The sequence below is a fragment of the Oryx dammah genome, unplaced genomic scaffold, assembly GCF_014754425.2.
Source record: "Oryx dammah isolate SB20612 unplaced genomic scaffold, SCBI_Odam_1.1 HiC_scaffold_9, whole genome shotgun sequence".
Classification (NCBI taxonomy): domain Eukaryota; kingdom Metazoa; phylum Chordata; class Mammalia; order Artiodactyla; family Bovidae; genus Oryx; species Oryx dammah.
The window spans coordinates 43,583,694-43,610,778 of record NW_024070193.1 but is presented as its reverse complement, the minus strand read 5'-3'; the positions used below and the strand labels follow the sequence as shown (position 1 = coordinate 43,610,778).

The 27,085-nt window shown below is 40.4% G+C and overlaps 1 protein-coding gene across 2 annotated transcripts in view; it reads right to left on the bottom strand.

The window, feature by feature from the left end:
* Positions 1 to 236: 236 nt before the first annotated feature.
* FANCD2 (FA complementation group D2) overlaps positions 237 to 27,085 on the bottom strand; it is a 49,720-nt gene continuing 22,871 nt past the window's right edge. The window contains exons 19-44 of one of the 2 annotated variants that reach the window (XM_040246035.1): positions 26,740 to 26,849; positions 25,602 to 25,656; positions 24,437 to 24,556; positions 23,926 to 23,999; positions 23,479 to 23,625; positions 22,854 to 22,954; positions 22,438 to 22,553; positions 21,285 to 21,393; positions 20,243 to 20,353; positions 19,873 to 19,985; positions 18,775 to 18,918; positions 17,383 to 17,496; positions 16,177 to 16,305; positions 15,920 to 16,038; positions 12,735 to 12,845; positions 11,546 to 11,676; positions 10,528 to 10,621; positions 9,785 to 9,907; positions 8,874 to 8,967; positions 8,130 to 8,201; positions 7,382 to 7,420; positions 6,379 to 6,453; positions 5,536 to 5,610; positions 3,222 to 3,368; positions 1,679 to 1,774; positions 237 to 594 (exon numbers count right to left, since the gene is read on the bottom strand). In XM_040246035.1, the coding sequence (XP_040101969.1) occupies positions 514 to 594; positions 1,679 to 1,774; positions 3,222 to 3,368; positions 5,536 to 5,610; positions 6,379 to 6,453; positions 7,382 to 7,420; positions 8,130 to 8,201; positions 8,874 to 8,967; positions 9,785 to 9,907; positions 10,528 to 10,621; positions 11,546 to 11,676; positions 12,735 to 12,845; positions 15,920 to 16,038; positions 16,177 to 16,305; positions 17,383 to 17,496; positions 18,775 to 18,918; positions 19,873 to 19,985; positions 20,243 to 20,353; positions 21,285 to 21,393; positions 22,438 to 22,553; positions 22,854 to 22,954; positions 23,479 to 23,625; positions 23,926 to 23,999; positions 24,437 to 24,556; positions 25,602 to 25,656; positions 26,740 to 26,849 (2,700 nt within the window). In that variant the 3' untranslated portion in view covers positions 237 to 513. Of the gene's footprint in view, positions 595 to 1,678; positions 1,775 to 3,221; positions 3,369 to 5,535; positions 5,611 to 6,378; positions 6,454 to 7,381; positions 7,421 to 8,129; positions 8,202 to 8,873; positions 8,968 to 9,784; positions 9,908 to 10,527; positions 10,622 to 11,545; positions 11,677 to 12,734; positions 12,846 to 15,919; positions 16,039 to 16,176; positions 16,306 to 17,382; positions 17,497 to 18,774; positions 18,919 to 19,872; positions 19,986 to 20,242; positions 20,354 to 21,284; positions 21,394 to 22,437; positions 22,554 to 22,853; positions 22,955 to 23,478; positions 23,626 to 23,925; positions 24,000 to 24,436; positions 24,557 to 25,601; positions 25,660 to 26,739; positions 26,850 to 27,085 lie in introns of both variants that reach the window. The other variant, XM_040246034.1, reaches the window with a different exon arrangement.

Sequence of the window (27,085 nt, the reverse complement as noted above, 5' to 3'; positions counted from 1 at the left end):
TTGAGCACTAAAAGAAATCTGTCACTCCTCCAAAAAGATCACAAATGTGTTTTCATCTCAAATAAGACAGTCCCTTTAATAGGGAATATATGATTTTAATTCTCCATTATTTCTCTGCACAAAGTCCAATTCAGTCCCACCTACGAAGGAAATTCCAAAAGGCAGCTGAGGCAGAACTTAGAATTTATTTGAAAACCGGTACAAGCTTAAATTGTAGAATAAATCCAGAGTTTCAAAACTAGCTCCCAAAGCCTAGAATTATGACTGTTTCGCCGTGTTCACCCAGATGGGTAAGCAATGCTACGTTCATCTTTAATACAGTAGACATTAAGCCACCGTCTTTAACGTTAGTAGACAATCCGTGAAATCCACAATTGAGTTGATTCAATAGAACCCCCTCTTTAAGGACAAAATAGGATGCTGGCAGTCAGAAAGGCAGACCGGCAGCATCTGTAACCCTGAACACTGTGGTGAGTGGCTGGCAAAGACGGGGAAGGAGCACCTTTCTGTAGCCTAATCAGAGTCGTCATCACTCTCATCTTCATCACTCTCTCGCTCCTTTTCTCCATCACTTGCTTTCTCTTCTTCGCCACCCTAAGAGGCAAAGGATAATTATTTGAGGTCATCTGAGCAACCCCATGACTTGCAACACTGCTCCCACAGCATGTACAACTGCACTGTTTGACTGTTAAAACCAATGATAGGTTTAAACCATTCTTTTGAGAAAAGAATCAGGCTGCCCCATTCTCGTATCATGGCCTTGAAGCCAAGATGATAGAGGGAGCCGTTTTGATACTGACAGGCCATTCAGCAACCCAACCATGTGTGATTTTTAAATAAGCCCACAGCCCTCCAGCACTACAGCATATATGTGACAGAGGAGTAAAATGGGCTTTCAGTATAGAATGAAATGTTGGTTAAATTCAAAATGCAATAGGAATCCAGCATAAGATTCCCTCTGATTTGCAAAATCTAATCTGAGAGGTTTGCTTAGGACAAAGCATCAAAGTAACAGAATATTGTCTGCCTCAAACTTTTTTATGAGAACAAGGTAGAGGTAGTCGATATAAATAAAACAGAGAACCATGTAATAAAATAAATTTTCATACCAAGTGATCTTTTTGCAGCCTCAAATGGCATTACAAATTGTATCCAGAGCAGGGTTCTTAAATCTGAGATTCTCAATATCTATAACCTGCCCAAATTGTAAGAACTTTAATAAATTATATTTTTCTTTGCTTTAAAATCTCAACAGCATCAGGAGTAGCCCAGAAGAGCATAAGGACTACCAGTATAATTTTAGTCCTCAGTGGTGACAGCTTCTCATTCTGTGCTTTGGCTTTTACATTTCTATTTTGCATATTCAAACAACATGTTTAAATGGTTTAACTCATTCTTCTCAACACTCACAAAACACTTTGACCTCTTCCTATTTCCCCTCTAGAATGGTTTCAGATATGAATTCAGGGAAAAAAAGAGGTTATAATGGAAGGGAATTTTCAACTGTATAACATATAGCACAACTTGAGATACTCAAGAGTGATTATGATATTGTGTGTGTGTGTGTTTTCTGGCCCTCACAGAATTCACCTAAGTGCAGAAGCCTTTTTTAGAAGGAATAGAGATGGCTACAGAAGGAAGTAATTATAAATTTGGGCAGGAGAAGTCCTGCACACACCTCTGCTCCTTGGCTCTCAGAGACCTGGAATGATGTCTCACCCTCACTCTCATTTGCAGTGCTCTCCTGGGAATTCTGGGATATAATCTCTTCACCCTGAATGTGAATGGGCCAAGACAAATGGTGGGTTATAATGATCACACATGGGTCTCAAGGGCAGAAAGGCTCAAGTTTATAGGTAAGGGAAAGAAAGTCATTCAAATATGATCAAACACAGACACCAACCTGTGATCCAGCAGCTAGAGAAGTGATAATCAACCCAAGGCTTCTGAGATGCTTCTGGCTCTCACACGATATGTAGTTTTACAAAAGATTCGTCTTTGTATTCTAGTATCATACTAGTTTTATAAGGCTAGATTGTATTGGTGACTCTTTCAGGTAATGCTCAATATGATTCTAAACTTTCTCAAATACTTAAACTATGTGAACGTGAACATCAACACATCAACTATATACAGGGCTTCCCTGGTGGTCCAGTGGTTAAAAATCTGCCTGCCAACGCATGGGACACTGGTTCACTCCTTGGTCTGGGGATATCCCATATGCCTCAAGCACGTGTAGCAATTAATTACTGAAGCCCAAGACCCCTGGAGCCCAAGTTCCACAATAAGGAGCCTCTGTGGTGAGCAGCCTGTACAAAGCAACTAGAGTAGCCCCTGTTTGCTGCAATGAGAGAAAGCCCTCAAGCAGCAATGAAGACACAGCACACCCAACAATAAAAATAAATAACTTTAAAAAATTGAATCTAAAAAAACAAAAAATCCACACCAATCACAAATGGCCATTTAGAGGCTGAAAGATAGTATACTAAAATGGTTTAGGAATACCAAATCTGGATGAAGACTGTTTGGACTTAAACCATTTCTCCACTCATATTGCTGAATGGCAAGTTACTTAACCTCTCTGAGCTTCAATTCTCATAGTAACAAGAGTATCTACCTAATAACACTGATGTAAGGAAGCTAACTCTCTGGGTATTTATTATTTTCATGTATAAATTATGAGACTCAGATATTATAAACATGAATGAGAAAGGCTTGGGCTATATTTGAAAAATGGTGTTACACCAAAGAAATAGTATAAACAATATAAGATTTCAGCCCGTCAGTCAGACAATTGAAAGAACTAAGAAATGCTTACTTGTTAAAATCAGTCAGAAAAAAAAAAATCAGCACAGAGAATAATTTCAGGAATAGAACAGACTGGTTTTAGAGTGAAAACAAAACAAAACTAAACAACAAAAAACAGTTTCTCCGTAGTTGTAGAAAAAAGCTTTCCTGATCTGCTTCTCTGAGGCCTTTTTTATTAATACATCAATGGTATGTTTTGGTGCCTCTGCTGCTGCTGCTGCTGAGGGGTGCAACTTGCAACCAGGGCCCAAGAGCAAAGTAACTTTAAGAGCTAAACAGTCACTTAAGAGAAAAGCAGTTTTAAGTATTGAGAGAGTGGAGCTTAGGTCACCTTCCTTAGATACTTTCCAATGCTCTCACAAAGAATAGAAGAGAAGAGAAGAAGACTATCATTGGTAGGGTCCCAGGCTTACCTGCAAGTCCCGATTTTTAAGATTGCCCAGCCAGAAAGCCTCTCTGCAATTGTTGAGGATAAGCATGGCTTTCACTCGGCAAACTAACAGTTCCAGGGTCTTTTTGAGCAAAGGCACATGTTTGGTGAGTTTTGTGTCCTGGTGAATCTGAATGGAAACAAATGCAACCAATTCATCCACATTTATCATTGTGCTTTCACATTTCCTATACAGAAACTTTCGAACTCCTAACACCCTGAACACTCAACAAGAGCATAAGCCCTGCCGGTATAGACCAGAGACACATTCCCCAAATAGTAGTCTGATAGAGTACTCTGAAAATTCTCCAAGCCAGGCTTCAACAATATGTGAACTGTCAACTTCCACATGTTCAAGCTGGTTTTAGAAAAGGCAGAGGAACCAGAGATCATATTGCCAACATCCACTGGATCATTGAAAAAGCAAGAGAGTTCCAGAAAAACATCTATTTCTGCTTCATTGACTATGCCAAAGATTGACTGTGTGGATCACAATAAACTGTGGAAAATTCTGAAAGAGACAGGAATACCAGACCACCCGACCTGCCTCTTGAGAAACCTGTATGCAGGTCAGGAAGCAACACTTAGAACTGGACATGGAACAACAGACTGGTTCAAATAGAAAAAGGAATAAGTCAAGGCTGTATATTGTCACCCTGCTTATTTAACTTATATGTAGAGTACATCATGAGAAACGCTGGACTGGAAGAAACACAAGCTGGAATCAAGATTGCTGGGAGAAATATCAATAACCTCAGATATGTATATGACACCACCCTTATGGCAGAAAGTGAAGAACTAAAGAGCCTCTTGATGAAAGTGAAAGAGGAGTGAAAAAGTTGGCTTAAAGATCAACATTCAGAAAACAAAGATCATGGCATCTGATCCCATCACTTCAAGGCAAATAGATGGAGAAACAGTGGAAACAGTGGCAGACTTTATTTTTGGGGGCTCCAAAATCACTGCAGATGGTGGCTGCAGCCATGAAATTAAAAGACGCTTACTCCTTGGAAGGAAAGTTATGACCAACCTAAACAGTATATTAAAAAGCAAAGACATTACTTTGCCAACAAAGGTTCATCTAGTCAAGGCTATGGTTTTTCCAGTAGTCATGTATAATTGTGAGAGTTGGACTGTAAGAAAGCTGAGCATTGAAGAATTGATGCTTTTAAACTGTGGTGTTGGAGAAGACTCCTGAGAGTCCCTTGTACTGCAAGGAGATCCAAGCAGTCCATCCTAAAGGAAATCAGTCCTGAACATTCATTGGAAGAAGGACTGATGTTGAAGCTGAAACTCCAATACTTTGGCCAACTCATGCAAAGAGCTGACCCATTTGAAAAGACCGTGATGCTGGAAAAGATTGAAGGTGGGAGGAGAAGGGGACGACAGAGGATGAGACGGTTGGATGGCATCACCGACTCAATGGACCTGAGTTTGAGTAAACTCCGAGAGCTCGTGATGGACAGGGAAGCCTGGCGTGCTGCAGTCCATGGGGTCACAAAGAGTTGGACACGACTGAGCAACTGAACTGAGAGCACTCTGAAGAGAATGGTAGCTGTCCTTTAAGCTAAAGCAGCCTAGAAGACATATCACCAATACCTCTCAGTTCTTTATCATAATCTCTCATTGATCAATTATCAATGAATTTACCTAAAATATTCTTGAACACATATTATACTGACATTAATCAATAGAAAGTAACTCTTTTTAGTGGAGGGAGTCCTTAAAATTCCACTGTTCAGCACCTTAAAAATTTAGAAGCAGGGGAGGAAATGAATGACAGGCACTGGGTGGAAGAATCATAGGCTTGCCAATGACTTCACAATTCCACAGTTCTGTGCCCCTTCAGACAAAAAGTGACAAGGGCTCAACCATACACTTTAAATGGAAAAGTCCTTGAATGCTAAAATATTCTCAGAAGAGACAGATGTGCTCCTTGACTAGGAAATAATACAGCAGAAAAGCTCTAAAAACAGCTGCTTTTAGAACTCCTTCTCGTCTCCAGTAGAGTCATCACTTCCATAATATTCCTCCTGCCCAGAGTATGGTACGTAGTTACACACCCACCAACATTCTCTCACCCTAGAAGAAACAGGGCTATTGAGTTTGAGTCAAATTTCAGATGCAGAATTTCCCTCGCGATGATTACCCAATCTCAGCCAGCAACTGAGGCTTTGACCACTCTGATAAACTGCCGTTGGACAGACATAGCCTCAGAAATAAAGACTTAAGAAGGGTAAAAAAGGAAGACGGCACCACAGACTAAACCAACAGTTGTGGCCTGCTTTCCCTCTTACCTTGGAATGCCCACACAGGTGATGAAGCAGTCTCGTGCTCAGCTGGAAGGCTTCCAGAAGGCTCAGAACATCTTTCTACGACCAACAACATGCACAAATGCCAAATGAAACATTCTCATTTTACTTTACATGCAAGATATCCTTGCAACCAAGAGTACCAGAGGATCAAGCCTCAGGTTCCAGCCACAGATGGATAATCATCTCTTTTTCAAACTGAGGTAGTGCTGATTTAAAAATTTTACAAGTTTCAGGTGTACAACACAGTGATTCATAATTTTTCAAGTTTATATGGATTTGGCCCTCAAACAGAAGGAGGAGTACTCCCTGGCTGTCCTCCCCCTTTCTCTTTCTGAGCTATGTGGGACCAGCTGAATATTATGAGAGTGTTCTGCAAAGTTCAACTTGGTAAATATATGCAAGAAATCATCTCCTGACTTGTCTGGCGGTTTAGTGGTTAGGACTCCAGGCTTACAGCGCAGTTTATGACACAAATGAGTTTTCTTTCCTTTTTTAATAATTCCTGATATCAGACCCAGAGAAGTACACAGAAACAAATGACACACTAATATGTGAGGCCCTGGGACTGCAGTAGCATAATAAAATTAGGCTAAAAGAAACAACCATCCTCAGCTCTGGAGCAGAAGTTGGGAGGTGGGTCTACTAGCAAATCATCAGTCCTCCATAGGCGTCTCTGGGAGAGCTGGTGACCAGAGGCGCCTGCGTCAGTCTGTGGCCAGAGCTGGGGTGAGGGGGCTGTCCCCATGGCTGCGTAGGAGCCGCTGTGGACATACTTTCTGAACCACTACACAGAGCATGCCTGTGCTCTCTGCTCTCAGTTCTTACCCGGTGTTTTCTAAAACTGAAGTCTAGGAGCGGCATACACTGCTTCAGAAATGCTTCCACAAAGAGACGCCCATACTGAGGAAGAGAAGAGAAGCTGGTGAGGACCTCTCGCTGAGGTCTTTCGTGGGAAATGCCCCTGCCTGAGGTGGCATAGCATTTCCCAGACCAGAGTGTTTATTTTCTTTTATATGTAAAAAATAAATCGGAAAGGGTTCAAAAGGTTGATCCAGAGAATACAGCTTAATGCAAAGGCTAAACAGGCCTGTTGCGTCCTGAGTTAAGCAGCCTTACCTGCCGCACACACAGTCAATGTGCGGGGCATTGCTCAGCTTGAGAATGAGGGCACAGAGGAACTGAGGGGAGCCCCAGCTTCCAGAGGACAACTTACTCTCAAAAGGAATAAACAGGGTAGAGCTGAGGAAGCACACGACCAAATGCCCAATTCACCCATCAGGAAAGGGACTCCCCCCCTCAACCATCCCTCACACTGGCACCAGTGGGGGCTGTGAGGAAAGAGGAAGAAGCCAGGAGACAACAGTATGGGACACCATCCACTGGAAGGAACCGCTGGGAAAGGGGAGAAGCATTCTCCCTGCTGCCTTCCTTAGCTCTTAACCCAATGTGTTTATCACCAAATCTAGGGCTAATTCAGGATATTCCCCTGGAGGATACCAGAAGGCCAGCTCCCACATAGATGAGGTCACCCACAGGCTTTAAAAAGAGGACTCACCCACTCTTCCTTCCTTCCTGTTGACTGGGAAGGAATGGCAGGGAGTGACTACTGCTCCTTAAGCCAATCATCCTAGTTCCAAGTTTTCAAACTCATAGGAAAATTGGCTTCTCTGGTTATCCAATTAATATAGGAAAACATATCTGTGGTCTCTTCTAGACTACCTATCAGCAGAGATTCTGGAGACTGGCTTGTGGGCAAGGTATTAAGCAATTCCACTCAGCTGACCCAAAGGAAGAATAAACACTAAAGAGGGCCCAGGCTATTGCTCACCTTCAAACATGCAAACAGAACAGGACGACTATCAAACACCTGGAAAGATGAAGGACAAGAAACCAGAGCTGAGATCTGCTCCTCTGAGCACCCCAGCCTCTTCCCCACTGTGCAAAACACAGCTCTGAGTGTTGTACAGACGTCTAAAATGAAGGAGGCACATCAACATGTCAACAAATCGATCACAAAGAATAAAGTAATCATTGTAATTGAAGTTCAAGAAAAGGAAGAGGGGAGCATAGAGGAACAAGGAATTGATTCCAACAGGGAATGTTAAGAAGATGGCACTGCAGAGATGCCAAACCTTAATGGGAAGCCTGAAGAAAGAGGCAGAAAGGAAAGAAAAACATTCGAAGCTGGGAGAACAGTCTGGGCAAAATCATGGAATGGGGGAGAGCAGAGTGTACGTGAGGGATAAAGAAGGCATCCAAGTTGGAAGATGGAGACCACGGGGAATATGCTCAGATTCATGGTGCGGTGAGAGCATGGGGGAATGATGGGGGGAAGGAGTCATTAAACAGTAAACAGTATGGCACAGACTGGAAGAAGGAAGGCAGAGCCGGGAAAGACACTGCACAGGAAGCAGGGAGGGTGCTGTCCAGGATGGGCAGGCCACAGGGACAAGATGGGGAAACAGGTGCCCACACAGGGTGGGGAGGAGCTGAGAGGGCCCATTTTGGAAGTCAGGCCCCTTGGCAGTTTCTGCAGTCAGCCAGTGAGATGGAACAGGGAGCCTCTCCATACTCACCTTTATCAGGTTGATGAGGATACTGAAGTCTCGAACAGCCATGTTCCAGTAGAGGAGCTTCTCCTCACGAATCTAGGGGCAGCCAAATATACAGGCATCTTTGAATTGCAGCCAAATACTTCTTTTACCATGTTCCCACTAATATATGGTTCTTGAACTACAGAACTATACAGAGATTTAAACCACTTATCCTCCTCAACAGATGTGGCAACCAGTGAACCCACAAGACGGTTTGGAGGCCTGCATATATGGTATCACTGGGGTACCTTATTGAGACTTTCTAAGAAGACAACACCTCTTCAATAACTTACAAGTAGGAAAAAGCCTCTGCAACACATCCCTGTAGTTTCTCTGATTCCCTAAGCAAGCTCTTGCTCCCAGCAGGCTAGCTCTGTTCTGGTTAGCAGGTTGCCAAGGCCTAGGACCACAGCATCTGAAACAGGCTTGTTAACCTCATGCCAGCTCACAAGTTGTAGCTGGGTACATGAGGCGGCAACCAAAGATATTTTTTCCAGACTAGGTCTATGGAGTCCAAGGTTATGCCCAGGAAGTAGCCAAGGAAAACAGCTTAATTCTCACTTCCAACTAGAAGAAAGGACATCAAGAACTCTCTGAAAAAAGTTCTGGATCTCAATAAGTTAAAGGACATAGCTTAGGAGAAAATTCTAGACCTAAGGAGAAGAACAACCAGAATCTTCTGAATAATCCAGAGTCTGCTTCCTGAGGTGGGACAATTTGACTCACCTGCTGTGAATCTGCTGCTGTTCCAGCCTGAAGACCTTTCACTGTCTTCTCTAGTTCAGCCATCATTACTCGGAAGAAAATGACAAACGTGGTCCTACAAGAGAAAAGTATGACACTCACATAATGATGATGCACTCATCACAAAGAAAGTCCTGGGATGAAACCAGGGAACCCAAAGTGATTTCCCTCCCCACCTCTCGAAACATGCTTTCACTAGAGTCCACTCTAGGGGGATGTGAGAGCAGGAAGGATTTAGAAATGAGCCAAGAAGACGGCCTGTGAAACCATGGGATTAATTTCATGAAGGGAGAGTGTGGTGGCAGAGAAAGAACAGGAAAGTAGTGGTCGGAAGATTAAACTTTAAGTTTCTAGTTCCAAGCAAATTCCCTCTCTAAAGCTCATTTTCCTCATCAGTAAAACAGGGGAAATGATATCTACCTCACAGATTCATCAAAAGGATCAAATGAAATAAAGAATATAAGAGTGCATTATAAACTATAAAGACCATTTGAACATCAGATAACCACTGATACTATGAGACACAAAACACATTAAGTGAGACATATATGGTTAGACACAATAATCACTGTATCCTTCTAAAGGTGGTTAAAATATTGGAAAAATAATTTCACATATAAAGGGTGAATGCACTGAAAAAAGTTTGGTGATTAAATATCCAATGTCTCTAAAAACTGTAACTACTGAAGTCATTCTTCAATAACATCCTTTCATATGGGCCAGGGTGAGGGCTGCTTGAAGAGCATTCACAGCAGACATTCTATGTGTTGAACAAATGACTGTACATACCTTCTGTATTAGAACTAGATGAAGAGTAAGGTAGTTATTTGAAACCTACATACATTAGTATGATTCTAACTTAGGGAAAGGACTACAGGAGAGTGCTCCCTTACCAGGTCAGTGTAGGGAATGTGGAAGAAGAGGCTTCTTTAGGAGAGTTGATCAGCTCTGGAACACCAACCCCAGCAATCTCCTCTATGGCCTTCAGTACACTGTCTGTGTGCTCCAGGTAGATGCTGTATTGATAGCCATAGGAGTATGAACACACGTTACAGAATCTCTAAATCAATATTTCTTTCTTGAGACATATCCAGGTACTAAGCTTTAAACCAACTATTAGCAATTATTTTATTAACATATTTTTTGCTACGCCACACACTCAGTTCCCCGGCCAGGAATTGAACCCAGGGCCACAGAAGTTAAAGTGCTGAGCACTAACCAGTGGCTTAGCAAGTAATTCCCAACATTTATTTTTAATAACAAAAAGATTCCAATTACTTGTCAGAAGTAAAGGAAATGATGTCTCCATTAGAAATGCAGTTAGACACCATGGAAGTGATGGCTGTGTCTTAGATATGGTAGGCAATAATAAATATCTGACTCATGGGTTAACAAGGCAGGATACAACAGTAGACTCCTCCACTTCCTCTATGATTAGATTTACTAAAGAATTGACAGTATAAAAAAGAACTAGAGGATCTGAAAATCCACATATTCTAAATTATGTGAATTTCATACCACTGCTTCCAAATTATCATCAACCAAGATAAATTTCTCAGTTTTTGACCAGACAAGGGATCCGAACAGGGGCAAATGGAAGGCTATTTGGCTTGTGGACAGAAGCTGAGCCTCTTACCCAAGCAAAGCCTGGAGCTGGTCATTAGGAATGCTACTCCTCTCTTTCTCTCCACTAGGCCACACTCGACAGAGGAACTGTTTCGCCAGGGAAGCTGTTGGTGAAACAAGACAAATTTCATTCATGGAAAATGAACTTCATTCTTGTTTTGCAGTCTTTGGGGGATGATAATTGATCAAAAATGTTACTCTTTTATATTTACTATGAAGTTCCTAGGCTAACAGACAATTTGGGGGAAAAAAAAAAAAGCTTTCATGAGTTCCTGCTCTATTAGTCCTCCTACCAGAAATAAACCCATTTCTCTAAGATCTAACATGTCCCACCCTCTTATCCTGTCTTGACACAAACATGAACCATACAGACACACAGAGTAAAGGAATGCTGCTGGGCAGTGGGAAGTCCATCTCAGGTACTCCCTGGCAGGCCAATAAACAATAAATAGTATGGACCTCCAAGATTCATAGAAAACCCTCCCCCTTTAAGCAACAGGAATAATAAAGGTTTTGTATTTTCTTCTTGCTTTCTGTCTGTGCTGCCAATTAAGATTTATCAGTGAGATGCATTCTAAGAGTGATGTCAAAAGATAGTTCAAGAAAAAGATCAGGGATGGACCAGACTTTTCTTTACACTGAATCCTGATTTCTCCTTTCTGTCCCATTTTATTAACTTAATGGCTTATGTTTTTCTGTCAAATATCTCAGATACTTTTTTTTTTTTCAACATCAGTCCTTCCAATGAATATAATGTCTCAGATACTTAATAACAACAACAACAAAAAGGATATGAATAAACAAAAGTTAAACAGCAAATCCAGCCAAGTAAAAAGTAAACTAACCACACTCAGTTTAAGCCGTGTTAGCAGAGCTCAGACACAGCTCCTACTGGGACTATGTCCTTCTTGGTATAGCAAGAAGGCATATCCACAGTGATGGAGAGATTTGCTTGTAAAATTTACAAGGTTCTAGGAAGCCCCAAGTTTACTAGTCTATTCATGAAGGAAAAAAAGAGGATCCATCACCAATTTGTCTTTTGTTCTCAGTAGAAGCTGTAGATTTCTCCAAAATGACCATCAAAAGTCTAATGAGATAAAGAGCACAGTGGAAACTGGGAATGCTGGCATGGAAATTCTGCAAGTAATGGAAGCTCTGTCTGTAAAGAGACAAAAAAAAAAAAAACCCACCATCACAAGTATTACAGATGTGTCTAAATCCATGCGTTATACAAGTCCACTGAAATGCCTGATGGTCTAAGCAGAATCTTCCTCATTTGCAGGTGCTTTAGTAGAACCTTCTTTCAAGATCTTATAGAGAAATGTAACTTTGTATGGAGAAAGCCAGGGTGTAGAGGCCTGACCCAGGGTATGGGATGCAAGCATTGAAGAGGGTCATGTATGCCAAGATAACCAAGTGCTAGCCTAGGCCATGCTGATGTGTGCAACCCCAGGTAAATTATTTGCTCTTTAAGGCAAGAGGCAACACACTGGGTATAATGTTTAAATTATGGGTTCACAGGGACAAGGCAAAAGGAAATGATAGAGCAGAGCTTCTGATACATGTATCATATGTAGTTAGCTTTTCATGTTCTGAAGTAATGGCAGGTGAAGAAACACAATTAATCTAAAATTGTAGTTAAAATAAAACCAGAGTCAACTACTGATTGACTGGTGGGAAGTAAGTCAAACAAATTTAAAAGAACTGTATTGAAAATGAAATAAGGTTCTAAAGGCAGACTACAGACTCAGTGATGGCCTAGGCTCTCAGGGGAGGTAGGGGAAAGACCAAACTGCTCTGGGTGAAGCTGGGGTAGAGGCTGAACCCATGCTCCTTAAAGCTCCTCATCTCCTGTGCTCTCAGTCTAGGCTCCTCTTCTTTCAAGAGGAGGGAAGTGATAACTGACTGCTACCTAATTATCCAAAATTAGGAGACAGAGTAGGTACCTGGATAATCAAGAGATGACTATAGCTGGCTAGCACTTTCATCATTGTTACCTGAAAATGCAAACTTTACAGGATGAAGCATACATGAGGATTTAGTTTGATTTATTCAACAGTTTCTAAAGCTTCAGAATATATCTGAATACAAAGATGAGAAAACTCACATAAATGAGGAAAAGGCATTGAAAACACCAAGTTATCTCCAAGAAATCTTGCCTGTTTTATTCCTAGGAATTTCTTTAGATAACTTTCAGGGACATGCGGTCCAGCCCACCTGAGCAGCTCCTCCATGGATTGGTCATGCTCTCCTGGCTTCAGTCGGCTAGTAAGGATCCCAAGGGCTGAATATAGTAAATTATTATTTTGCAGTTGACAGAATCCACTCCTAAAGGAAAGTCAAGGAAAGGTAGCTGAGCTCAGTTTCAGGAAGATTATGTGGACAGCATTTAAGGATCCTGGCCACTATTCTGTACCATCAATAAATCAACAGAAGAAAAAGAACTAAAGTACTGAAGGTACTCAAGCGCTAAATCTAGTCACAGCTCTCAATACCAGACTAGAAGCTGAAGGGCACCCAAAACAGTCTTTTCTTAAGGATCTGTAACAGTCCTCCTCCTAGGTTTATTTCCAAGGGAAAAAACCTCTCCTTTATTGTATACATTTTAGAGTTAACTGTCAATCTTCTCAAAACAAACAACAAAAAAACTTTAATAATTTTGTGAAACTGCTTAAATCAATGTCTAATCCATACCAGATTAAGTCAAATCTTGACAGCTCTGTCTTCTGATTTATCTTTCCTACTATCTCTTCCTTTCCAAGCCAAGGCCATCACTCTAGGCCAGGCCCTTATCATCATCCCACGCATGGATCACGTCAACATCTTTTCACTGGTCTTTTTGGCTGCCTTTCCAATCCTTAGGCCAAAAGGTTTTTCTAAAACACTGCTTTCACTATACCATGGATGTGATCATAAAACTGCAAAATTGCTTCCCTGGACAACATTCAAATTCTTTCGTCTGACCTTCAAAGCCCAGCACAACCTGACCCCCTAGAACTTTCACTCCTCTAGAAACATTTCCGCATCACCAGTGGTAGTCTCTCTTCCTTTCCACAAATTAATTCTGAGGGCCTATTGTTTTTTTTTTTTTCCTGAATAGCTTTTTTAAAGTGTAATGGACATACACTAAACTGTATGCATTTAAAATGGTGAATTTGATTCATGACTTATATGCAAATCCAAGAAACCATCACCCCAATGAAAACAATAAACATATCTATTCCTCTTAACAGATTCCTTATATTCTTTTATAATTCAGCCCTCCTTCCATCCTCCCACCCAATGAGAGGCAACCATTGAACTGTTTTCTGTCACTACAAGATTATATACTTTTTCTAAAACTTAATATAACTAGAACCAAGTACTACATACTCTTACAGTCTTGGTTTTTACTCAGTATAATTCTTTTTTCATCCATGTTGTTGCATTTAGTATTCTACCACAGAGAGACACTACAATTTGTTATCCATTCACCATTTTAAGACTTTTTAACTGTTTCCAATTTGAGGATATTACAAATGAAGTTCCAATAAATATTCATATACAGGACTCTGTGCAGACATATGCTTTCATTTCTCTTGGATAAATTACTACTTTTACTAGCAGTAAAATGGTTGGGTGGTATGGTGGGTGTATATCTAACTTTCTGATGAACTGCCAAACAGTTTTCAAAAGTGAGTATACCATTTTACAGTCACAAGAGCAGCATGTGAGAGCTCCAATTACTCTATGTCCTCACCAGCACTTGGCAAGATAAGTCTTTTTACTGCATCTGTGCTGTAATATTAATTTGTATTTTCTTAATAACTAACACTGCTGCACATCTTTGCATATGTTTACTTGCCGCCCACATATCTCCTTGATTAAGCATCTGTTCAAATCCTTTGTCTGGCACTGTTTTTAAATACTGAGAATATGCTAATGGCTGGTCTAGGGCTTCATAGAGCTCACAGTCCAGCAGGAAAGACAGATGAACAAATAATTATAATAAAATGTGAGAAGTTTTATCCTAAGAGTTATTAGAAAAGAAGTGGGGATAAGAGAGGCAGAAAGATTTACCCAGTCTAGGGGTCACGGAAGATGGTCCTGAGGAACTGAAGTTTAAATCCAGGTCTCAAGGATGAGTTAAAAAAGACTGGAGGGTCAAGGAAGGTGGAGATCCTGGCAGAAGGATGAGCATGTGTAGCCTTCCAGGTAAATGCTATATAGGGTGCTGAAATTATTCCAGTATAACTGGAGGGCAGAATGCACCACAGTGAGTAGAATGGCAAGAGTCAGATAACAGAAGTCCTCAGAAGCTAAGTAAAGGAGACTGAATTCAAGAGAAATCTAATGCAATCAAAACAAAGGTGGGCTAGCATAGGATCCGATTTATGTTGGGAAGATTACTTTAACTGCTGTGTCAAGGGACCGAAAGAGGAAAAGTGGAGGCAGAGAGAGACCAACTCTAAAGCTGTTCTAGGTCTGGTGAGCGATAACAGGAGTCTGGAAGCAGTGGAGAAAGAGAGGACAGGTGGCCATCTAGATGCAATCTAGAAGATAAACTCAACAGGATTTTGTGATCAGATGTGGAACAGAGAAAGGGTAGAGAGAAGGAAAGGGACAAAGAACAACTCCTAGCTTCTGGCTCAGGTAACTGGTAGTGCCATCTGTCTCGCCAGGGAAAGCTGAAGGAGTGGTGGGGAGGATGAAACACGCTTTGGATGTGATGAATCTGAGTTGTCAATGACACAGCTATAAGGAGGAGCTGAGTAGGCAGTTGGGAGTTAAATGCCTGTAGCTCAGAAGTTAAATTTTAGCCCGAATTTAACCTTATCTGAGACAGCCCAGGAAACCTGTATGAGAACAGAGAGGCCAAGACCCAGCCCTGAGGAACAGAAGCATATAAGGGACACACCTCCCTCATTTCTACTCTTGTCCATGCCACGCCTTACAGTTTCTTCCTTTACCTCCCCAAAGCCATCTACCGTCCAAGGGCCCCATCAAGTCCCACGATTTCATGAAGGCATCCCTACATACCCTAGCTTACATTGCCTGCAGCTCTTTACCACACAATCTGGAATTTATCTGCAACTTGTTGAGTAACAACTTCTTACAACACTCACCCTGGTGCTACTAGGGAAAGGGTGCCACAGCGAACTAGCCAAGAATCAGATGGCCAGATTTGTTACAGGTTAGAAAAGAGCAAGTCATCTGATTTTCAAATGAGTTAATAACAGATAAAGTGTGCCAAACCAAATTAAATGATGCAGACAAAAACACTCCAGAAAGAGTAAGTGTCATATTGACATAACCTTTTGGAGTCCTTTCTTCTTTTTTACACCTCAGTGCCTTGGTGACTGTCAGGTAGAAGCAAGGACATTCTTGATTATGTCTACCTGCTGTACTTGCCACATACTCACCAAGCAAAAAGCCCATGAAAAATCTGCAGTAGCCTCAGGTAGCAGGACGACATTATGTGGTACTCTTGACCTTTAATTCTGGGTCCATCAACTACACCATGATTCTCAGCAGTTAAGCACTACAAGGGAAAGGTGCTTTTAAGACTGTTGCTTTAGCAATTGCCCTCATTATCCTTCAAGATTTTTCAGCCAAAAATGAAATCTCTTGTTCATTTACCAATTTCTAAATCTCTATAATGATAAGATAGGATTCTGACCTGAAAATAGTTGTGAATGTTCTCCAGATGGTTACACATGGGGTTCAGCAGTTGAACAACCCTAAACGCGATTTCTGAGGCAGATCTCTGGTGGAGATGTGAGAATCCAATATTCCGGTTTCCTTTGCTCTATAATAAATTCAGAGTTACTAGGAAAGAAACTGTTGGATAACTTCTTTGAAACCAAGAGTCTGTTATGGGGTTTAACCAAACCTTGTGCCAGCAAGTAGAGCGAAAAGAAGAAACTAGGGATATATTTTGATAGAGGAAACTCAACTCAGTCTTCAGATAACCAAGAGATTGGCTTTTACAGAGTACACAGTGTTTGAGAGGGGACTTCTCTGGTAGCTCAGCTGGTAAAGAATCTGCCTGCAATGCAGAGACCCAGGTTCAATTTCTGGATTGGGAAGATCCCCTGGAAAGGGATAGGCTACCCTCTCCAGTATTGTTGGGCTTCCCTGATGGCTCAGATGGTAAATAATCCACCTGCAAGGAGGGAGACCTGGGTTCAATCTCTGGGTTGGGAAGATCCCCTGGAAGAGGGCATGGCAACCCACTCCAGTATTCTTGCCTGAAGAATCCCCATGGACAGAGAAACCTGGCAGGCTACAGGCCATAAGATCTCAAAGTCAGACACAATTGAGCAATTAAGCACAGCACAGTGTTTGAGACATACAAACCCCAAATTACTAATGAGATAAAGCTCACACCAAAATAGAAATCATTTAGTCTAATAAGAATGTAGACCAAATATTAAATTCAAGAAGAATCAAGTAACTGGATATTTTAAACATTCACACCTAAAACTCTCACATTTTGCTGTTCCTATCATCCATTTGCTTCCCCAGATGCTACATGCATTTGTCCATTAGGTACACACTTGAGCTTGTGAACTGTTCTAGACAGCCAACTACCATGCTGAGCCTTGGACAAAGGCTGTTTGGGAAGGTATTAAAACCAAAACCCAAGCAAAGAAGAGGATTCAGGAATTCTCAGGACGTTTGGAAATATATCTTCGGTTCTGGGTGGCTTTTTGCTTTCTCAGTCTTAGAGTTCCTTTCTGAAGCAAGGTGACTGTGGGCTGGCAACAGGGCTACGACCACACCACCCGAAAACAGTGTCAGAGAAACTGACAGCTCATTCACTACTCAGACCTCTTTGTTTCCAAATCCACAGGACAGGCCCAGTGCTCCTGTCTGTATTAACCTTGAGGAAGGGGACTCTCCTGGCCACAGGCGTTAGCATGTTGTCCAGCTTCTGGGCGAGATCTTCCAGCAAGAAAAGCAGTTCAGGGGGCTGAAGCTGCACAACTTCTGCAGCCTGTTACAAGGAAGAATGAAAGACTAATTCCCAACATGCTCTAGCCATCTTTTGGGGATACAGTTCATGTTTTTACTGTCTACAATGTGTAAAGAATCTGATCATTACCAAAAGAAAGGGGGGAAATTTCCCCCACCTCACATAAATGGCTGTTGTGCTCTGTCAACAAGTCAAAGTCATGCATTTCCTAAGTAAAACAAAATTTAAAATTATTAAAGGAATGAGGCAGTATAGTTTTAGATGACACACCTTTTCTCTAGAAACAAGTGCCTCTGGTATATCCTTCCAGCTATGGACCAGTGATGCCTTTCCTAAATACCTTGGGATTTAAAAAAATGACTAATTCAAGGAAATTTTGCTTTTCTCTGTTCATTAAATAATTATTTTGCATTTTCTCTCCCTGAAATGTTTCACTACCATTAAGATAAGACTGGCAGAATTGTTATAAGTGCATTGCACTACCAGAAACAGAATGGGTCCAATGCAGTCTCACTTCAAATTTTTCACTTAACTGTTGGAGAATCTCCAAGTACAGGCTGATATAGAAATACTGAAAAAATAATACATTCTTATAAAAATACACATTCTTGTAAAAATCTATGGCAAAATCCACACCATTTCTTATAAAAAAAATTTTTAACCTGGAAAACCTCTACCTTCTGGTGAAACCCCATATCAGAAAGTACCTTCTCTGTGGAAATGTCCTCCACTTTCAAGTTCATTATAAATACCATTCTCTCCTCAGTTTCACTGGTACCTGGTTCAGATCATCCACATAGCATGTACTACTGGTTGTCTACTTCCTTTATTATTTATTAGATTATGAGCTATTTGAAGGCGAGCATCGAGCTGTATCTACTACTGAATTGCCAATGTCTAGGTGAGTGGCAAATACAAAAGACTGACTCAACAAGTATCTCATGGACACTGAACAAATATCGTGAAAAAGTAAAAAGAACACTGAGTAACTATAAACCAAAATAGTGCTGCTTTATAAAAGTAATCCAAACAGCTGGTTATTAGTAACCTAAAGTAAGATCACACCATTAGCATGATCTTCTGTAATGTCTAATATACTATAAAAAAAAAAAAAAAAAAACAGATTTATAAACATCAAGATGATGAGGATAATTATTCATCTACACTTTCACATATAAAGGCTTTGGAAGCCAGAGTCCAACTTCTCCCAGTGTCATGGTGTTTTTTGTGAAACAGGAAGAGAGCTGAGGAACTTCCTAAAAAGAGATTAAGTTCTGGGATCTCAGTTCTGTCACTTACTTCGGTGTGCATTTCAGTATCTAAGATGAACTTGGTCACAAGCCCACAACGCAGAATAGAGAAGACCTCAATGTCCAGCTCACGGAAAAAAGCGTGGTAATTCTGTAATGACACTGATGTCTTTTCTTCTTTCCCTTTGAATTCCTAAGAAGTACGAGTAACCAACAGAACAAGGCTTCTATATTAATCTAATTTTAAATGAAGGTTTCAAAGTGCAATTAAGCATTTACTTTATACAAAAAGTTACACTTCATTACATTCTTTTATCAACTTTCTTTTTCCAAGGTCTCAAAATATTCCTGAGACAGAGTACCCAATGTAACACTGGGATATAGGATGCATATCGAGACTCTTGGTTGGTTTCCACTTAAGGATGAACTATTAGGCAAATCAAGACACTATGGTGTGGACCAGAAAACTGTGCACTTAAGGGCCAAAAATGTGGCTTCAAACCCTTGCTGAAGCACTTATTAACTGTATAACTTTGAACAAGTCACCTACTCTCTCTGGGTCTTAAGTTTTCTCATCTATTATATATAGGTATCAATACTAAACTTAATTTTGAGAGATTAGAGGAGTTATACATAACAAATACTCACTAAACAACAGCTAAAGAACAGAAATAACTGGGATCCATGTGGTTTAAGCAATTTCACAAACCAACTCTGTGAGTGGTACAATTATAGGAAATTGTTAAGTATCTGTATTAAGAAACTGTACTAAGCATTTCATGTTAACTCACTGAGAAGGGAATAATCTGGGATCAGATGAGGAAAAAAGGCTAAAAGAAGTATATTTAGAATACATCCAAAGACAGAATTTGATAATTGTTACAAGATAATTCAAAGTACTCCTGTGGTGCAAAAAAGGTAGTAATATGATCAAGAAAATAATGAGAAGAACCAGTGTGTGGTAGTGATAAATATTTCGAGTCTCACCCAACCTCTGCTACTGACAGGGTGACTCCAAGGCCTATCAGAGTTTTTTCACCTCTCCTTTCTGTAACTTTTCTCTCTGTGAAATGCATAGGCTAATGCTAGCCCTTGCTAATTTCACTGGGTTGTTACACACCTTCATGGAGACTCATCATTCCAATACCTTTTCCTGTTGGCTCCTCTCAGCTAGTGTAGGGTCACATTCTGAACTATCCTCCTTTGAAAGCACATCAGGGGAGGATGTCTTGCCGCCATCTGCTTTTCGTTTTTTTCCTCCTTATGTTTCAAGAGGAGAAAAGTAACTGAAATAATCAGTAATCTTGTTGCGAAATATCACTGCCTTCAAGAAAAAGACTACCTAGAGATGAAGAAGGTTAATTTTATAACCCTAAGTTACAATTCATTGATAACCATGCTAAAGAAAGAGTTCAGTTATATAAACTCTCCCATTACTGATCCTTTGATGCATATAACCTCTAAGTCAATTCAACACAACACAAAGGAGGACACGCAATAAGAGGAAAAGAAAATACCTGTCTTTCCTTGCATTCTGATTTTTGCTGAAACGGCAGTACTGGTATGAGGTGTTACTTCTAAAGTTTCCAAGTCAAAGTTTGCAAGGGGAGGAACATAGTCTGGGGTGACTGAAACAGAGAGCAGGAAGCTCAATGTATACCAACCATACACCACCATTAAATTTGAACGATAATCACCCAAGTAGCTAAAAACTAGTTTCCAGAACTACCAAGCATGGCTGACTATCTATCAGATGCTTGCAGGTCATGTGACACTAACCATTTTGGCACAGTAAAATGGCCAAAGATAACTTATAGAAATACTGCATTAATTGATTATGGTCAACTATGGACGGAGGAGCCTGGTAGGCTACAGTCCATGCGGTCGCTAAGAGTCGGACACGACTGAGCGACTTCACTTTCACTTTTCACTTTCATCCACTGGAGAAGGAAATGGCAACCCGCTCCAGTGTTCCTGCCTGGAGAATCCCAGGGACGGGGGAACCTGGTGGGCTGCCTTCTCTGGGGTCGTCGGGCACTACTGAAGCAACTTAGCGGCAACATAAAATCATTCTAAATAAAGATATAAAGTATCCAAACAGCTAAGAACTAAAAATAAACTTATATTTAAAATCTAAAGATAGTAGAAATATTTGGTCACAGAGTAGTTTGTTTTACACACAATTATTTAGATGAAAATCAAGCTAGAACTGTAAAACAAGTTTTCTTAATGGTCAAAGGGTATCAAGAGGCCTCTCAGCTTTACTCCTGATGACGTTCAGGAAGGTAAAGGGCACTGGAAGCTTGACATCTTAAGAAGCAAAGTAATTTACAAAAGCCCAACCAATGTTTTGTATCTTGTCTTTTCTCAAACACCAAGGACTCCTGGAGAAAACAATGGGAGGAAAATGGCTGTACTCATTTTTAAAAATTTCTGTTGAGCAAACATTTTCTTGTCCCACATGAATTAGGGGCAGCTATCATTGGGTCTGGCTTAAAGGCTGTCCTCTATCTCCTCACTATCGCCCAGCAGGGTTCCCAGCCGGGACCCTTCCCTCACCCGCCAAGTGCTTTTCCAGGAGTTGCTGCAGTTCTACAATGTGCTTTAACCGGGTGAGCACCTTCCCCTTCATCTCGGGCAACTTTTGCCGACAGAAGGCATTTACAACCTGTAGAAGTACAAATCATATCTGTGAACTGTTCAGATTTTAACCTCATTTGCATTATTCAGCAAGGGCTAAAAGAGCCACTCAGTGAAAGGATCTGTGAGCCTAGTGAGCAATGTCAAAGTCTTCTCAGCAAGGTGCTTTGGAGAAAAAAAGCCCTGGGCCAATATAGGAGGATCTAACTTTTAATACCAGTTTTACTTATTCCTAGTTAAGTAACAAGGCAGAACTTGTTACTTAACAGAATTTAAGTAACTCTCTGCAGCTAGAGAGTACAACCTTTAGTGAAACAAGTCCAAGGTCTGTTACTAGTTCTGTGACCTTGGCCAAGTCTTGAACCTTTCTGTGCTTCTATCTCTTTAACTATAAAATGGGAATGCAGTTGTATGGATTAAGTGTGAATAAAGAAACTAGCCCAGTATGTGGCACATGTGTTTGATAAATTTTAATGACTTTGAACTCTCTGCAACTGCAATTTCATATGAATAAGACGAGGATAGTAATACCTACCCTGCCTGTACCATAATACAGTTGTCAGGATAAGAAGAGATCATTCAAGTAAATAAATATTCTTAGAAACAATATGCATGAGAAAGGAAATGTGATATAGATATAAGATGTTATTGTCATTTTTAATATATTTCATTATTATTGTATATTTCATTAAGTACAAATATATTCTAAAGGATGGTGAAAACTATCTTCATTTGATCTCACTAAATCGAAATATTAAGTGCATACCTGTAAGGAGGAACAGTATTTTCACAGTGGAGAAGGTGAAGTTATTCCATGCAGGAAGCAGAATAGTGTGAAAAGGCTTGGAGGTAGTAAAGCATGGGCAACATTAAGTGAATTCTAAGCATTTTGATTTGGCTACATCAAGAGGTGCATGTGATTAGGGAAGGGTGGGACACAATCGCTGAAGAGACACACAGCGGTTAGAGGTTGGTGGACAATTTTTAAGGAGTATCATGGGAACCAAGAAAATAGTTTCCTTTCTAGAGAAATTACAGACAGTAGGTGAAACGTCCCAATAACTCTGCTCACCTCTCGGAACCAGTTGAGAGTAAGAAATATGAGTGAACACAGGAACGAACGCTCTTTAACAGACATGGACTGGAGTCTCTCTCCAGGCTCCAGGTCAGTGAGGAATAAAGGACAATCTGAAAGAGAAGAACAAACATTTCTAATCTCTTTTAGTTGACGTCAACAGAATCTGGATGCTGCCCCCAGAGCTAGGTCGCCTTCTACTAATTTCCCCCTTTAATGGGTATTTGAAGGTCAAGTTTCAGTTAGTCTCAAAAATACCCTCATACCATGCAGCATCAACAAATATAATTTAAAAGTCTCTGTGATGTTAGAAGATTCCCTCCCCTCCCCCTACAAGTATCAATGTACCACTTCCCTAAGTTTACCAAAAAAAGGTTACAAAGAAGAAACAATCTGATAACTTCATTCTATACCTAATAAACCATCAATCTCCTCCAAGCTTCCATTATGTTGTCTGTCCACACAAAGTCTCAGTAACCGGAAATAGGGAGCCAGGCATAACGGAGAAACCAATCTGGGAAGGAAAATCCATTTCTAGATCACAGTTTATAAACATACTAGTCCATATTTATAGGAGCCCGATCTTGTAATTAGCAAGTTTTGCCCAAAATAAATGTCTACTTTTAAAAACATGACAGAGAACACAGTGGATGCTCAGCAAATAAATAATGAACTGAATGGGAAGACGACACAGGTAAGAGTGAACTGTCCACGCACTACGATAAAGTACAGGTGACACGGAAGGAAGGCACATGACTGGTAAAGGTAGACAAACACATTCCCAGGTGGGGAAAAGGAACAGAAACAAAAGCAGCCTCGCAAAGTATCTGTTGGCTGCCATGAGCCACTGCAAATCCCAATCCCAGGATCTGGGAGAAAACAAGGAGTCTGACCCATTCTTGGTAATGCATCCAAATACCACCTGTCTTGGGAGAAGTCCTTTCCAATCAAGTTGCCAACAGATTACAAGAACTGTGGCATTCCTTGTCAACATTCAACATATCAACAGCAGTTTTAGAGAAGAAAAAGTATACTGACTTTTGGTCTGATTCCTGCGAAGTCAGTGTACTCCCATCTTTCACAAAGTTCTGAGAGAACAACAGTGGCAGGAGGTTGATGACAATCCCATCACAACTATCGTAGTCTTCTAGTCCGTAGAGTGCTTTCACAGGAAATGGATAATCACTGTGAAGAGAACCCAGAATCTGAGGTCCCAGCATCAGGGTATGGCAACTCTATGGGAAAAACCACTAAAACAAACCAATCTTCTCTATTATGAGGAGAAGTGAGAAAGAACAAGTGGGGAATCTTCTAGCAATCCTGGAGCTGGAACTGCTGGGGTGTTGGGGTTGGGAGGAGGGAAGTTGGAGGAGTAGGATAGACTGCGACAAAGTCAAAGACATTCTGAGATTGGTACCAGCTATCAACATAACTAACAAAATTTCTTTACCAATATAAACATGTCAGTGGGTGAACAGCACTTACCCTTCTGGAACAACACAGGCATCCACCACAAACGCATCTTGGAAATCATTAAAGATGGTCTGCCCAAGCCATTCCTTCAGGAAGCAAACAAACAAAAAGGTCTGTGTAGCCCAGGGTGTACATCCTATAAAGCCCTAAGTAAACTATTAACCTTTCTGAAGCCTGTTTCCTCATTTCTGAAAAGAAAATAACAGTAATACATACTGTGTTATTCTGATGAGGAATAGACATAATACATGAAAAATGCTTAATACAGTGCCTGGCACAGAATAGATGGTGGCTTTTAACATCATCATTAACCAAATGATCATGATTCTCACTCTTAGTATGTGAAGGAGGCCTCAGAAGAGAGGCCTGGGGCAGAGTGAGTCAGAACAGCATTCCCAATTAGAATATGGGAGAGCTCACAGGCAGATCTATTTTTGCAATACAACGGAGAGAATGATTTGAAGAATGTATAGTAAAGCAGTCCTTGAGCTTCACTGTTTTAAGAAAAGATACTTGGCCTCACCAGGGCTTCTGGAGCTAGCCTCCTTCCATGGATCAGGTTGGCAAATTCATCATAATAAAGTCCAGAGGCCTGAGGAGATTGCTCACTGCAGGAATGAACCAACTGTAGCAAGGAGATCACCTGAAACAGTCGAAGAGAAAGAATGGTCCAGTCCTTGAGTTGCTGAAGCTTCCTAGTTAAAAATTATTCACCCCATTCAACAATAAGTTTTTCCTTTTCCAATTGCATTGGCAAAGCTCTCATCACCACCTCTCACTTGAGGTTTCTCCTAAGCCTCCTGACCAATCCTTTCTTTTCAATCTTACCTCTTTTCCAATCTAGACACATGAACCAGATTAACTTTTCTAAAGCAAAGCTTGGATTATGCCATTTCTATGCTAAAACCCTTAAGGACTACCTCTGTGTAAAAATTAAGTCAAAATGTCTTGATTCACATTCAGAGCACTCTGTTTTGTATCTCCAAACTAGCTTTATCTCCAGCTCTCCAGTTATATATTTACTTGTCCCTACGCTCTAGTCAACCTGTTACTCTTCAAACATGGCCCACCTATTTTGCTAAGAATTTACAATTTAATTAGGAGATCAGATATAGAATTAAAATACAACCTAAGCCAAAGGATTTTAAAAGCCAAAAGAGTAGTATAAATTACAAAAGCTATGAGTTCAGGAAAACATATTTTGAAAAAAGAAGTACTCTTTGGTAAGGTAACAGTCGTTATTCAGTTGCTTAGTCATGTCCAGCTCTTTGCAACCCCATGGACCATAGCATGCCAGGCTTCCCTGTCCTTTACCATTTCCTAGAGCTTGCTCAAACCCATGTCCATCGAGTTGGTGATGCCATCCAACCATCTTGTCCTCTGTCGTCCTCTTCTCCTCCTGTCTTCAATTTTTCTCAGCATCAAGGTCTTTCCCAATGAGTTGGCTCTTTGCATAAGGTGGCCAAAGTACCGAAGCTTTACCTTCAACATCAGTCCTTTCAATAAATATTCAGGACTGACTTCCTTAGGATTAACTGGTGTGCTCTCCTTGTAGTCCAAGGGAATCTCAAGAGTCTTCTCCAACACCACAGTTGGGAAGCATCAGTTCTTTGGCACTCAGCCAACAGTGACCAGAAGCAATTTCTCAGTTACTCATAAACATATCCAACCCCAAGATAAGAACTCACCTGGGTGCACTGTTCACTGCTCAGCTCTCCGCTCCCTGGGGTCAAATTAGAAGATCTCCTTCCAAAAAACAAGTTATTTTAGATTCACATCTATAATATTTTATAACAACCAGCAATAAATTTTTAAAAATTGCCTTCCCTAAGATTAGGACGGAGAATGAAAGCACAGTCAAGTAGTTATTAAGGCCTTACAAAAGGTGGACTAGAGCAAATGATGGCTACCTTAGATTTTTTTAAAGTGTACATTAACTAAATTAGTAAAAATCATAAGAGCAAGCACTTGGTATTGTTCTATTTAATGCTCTCAACAAATCTATGAAGTAAATACTATTAATATCTTTCCTTCACAAATTTGAACAGAAACAGAACGGTAAAGTGACTTATCCAAGATCATTCAGCTAAGAACAATGGAGCCAGTATTTGATCCCAGGCAAGCAGAATGGCTCCAGAGAATGAACTTTTAACCAGTATACTGTGCAGCCTCTACAGATAACTAATGCTAACTCTAAGGATGTTTCTTGAGCTCCGAGGAATTCATGACAAATCATTTCCAAGAAGCATGAACTAAATTTCATGACTTCACAACAGTAACAACTTATCAAGCCCCAAGCTTCTATTAGATGTTACAATTGTGGAATCAAAGAACTAGTACTAGGAGGGAAAATCCACAAGAAGACTTTATTTATATCACAATTAAAATAAATACTTTTTTTAAAAAAAGAAGACTTTATTTATTTCAGATGAGGTGTTCCAGACAAGAATAACACAGTAATGGGGAAATCTGTATTGTCTAATGCTTAAGATTGGAGCAGATGCAGAAAAAAAGCATCCCAGGAGGATCAGGGTTCCCTTTTTGTGGAAACATTTTCTAAAACTTAATTTCTTAGCAATCCCTAATTTTAAACAATGAGAATGTAATGACTATAATCACAATTCTGCAAAAATTATAGGTAACATATACAGTCAAGATTAAAAAGAACATGGAAAAGTAACAACAAACATTTGCTAACTTCTCTTATTATGCTTTTAATTCTTCTGTTATAATGATGTATAAACAATGTAACACTTTATTTTGTAAGACAGCAACTCGATTAACTGACCATGAGCCACAGAAATCAATCAGAATTTCCACACATACCTATCTGCTGCCATGATGCCAGCCATGGTGACAGCACCAATAATACCAATAAGCTTGTACTTGAATATGGTGCTAGAGAGCTGTTTTCGTATCACCAGGTGCATGTCATCCTGCAAGGAAATAATGGTGAAGATGTTGGAATGGTACAGCAAAAGAGTCAAATATTAGAACCAAACAACCAGAACGGCAAGGTTTCTATCATTTATTAACTGTGTGGTCTTTGATGAGTCACTCAATTTTTTTGAGTCTCAATTTTTTTCATCTATAGAATGGGAAAGGTTTTGCAAAGATCAGAGACCAAATTACAAAAAATTCCAAGAACAGCATCTGTCATATGGTAGACATT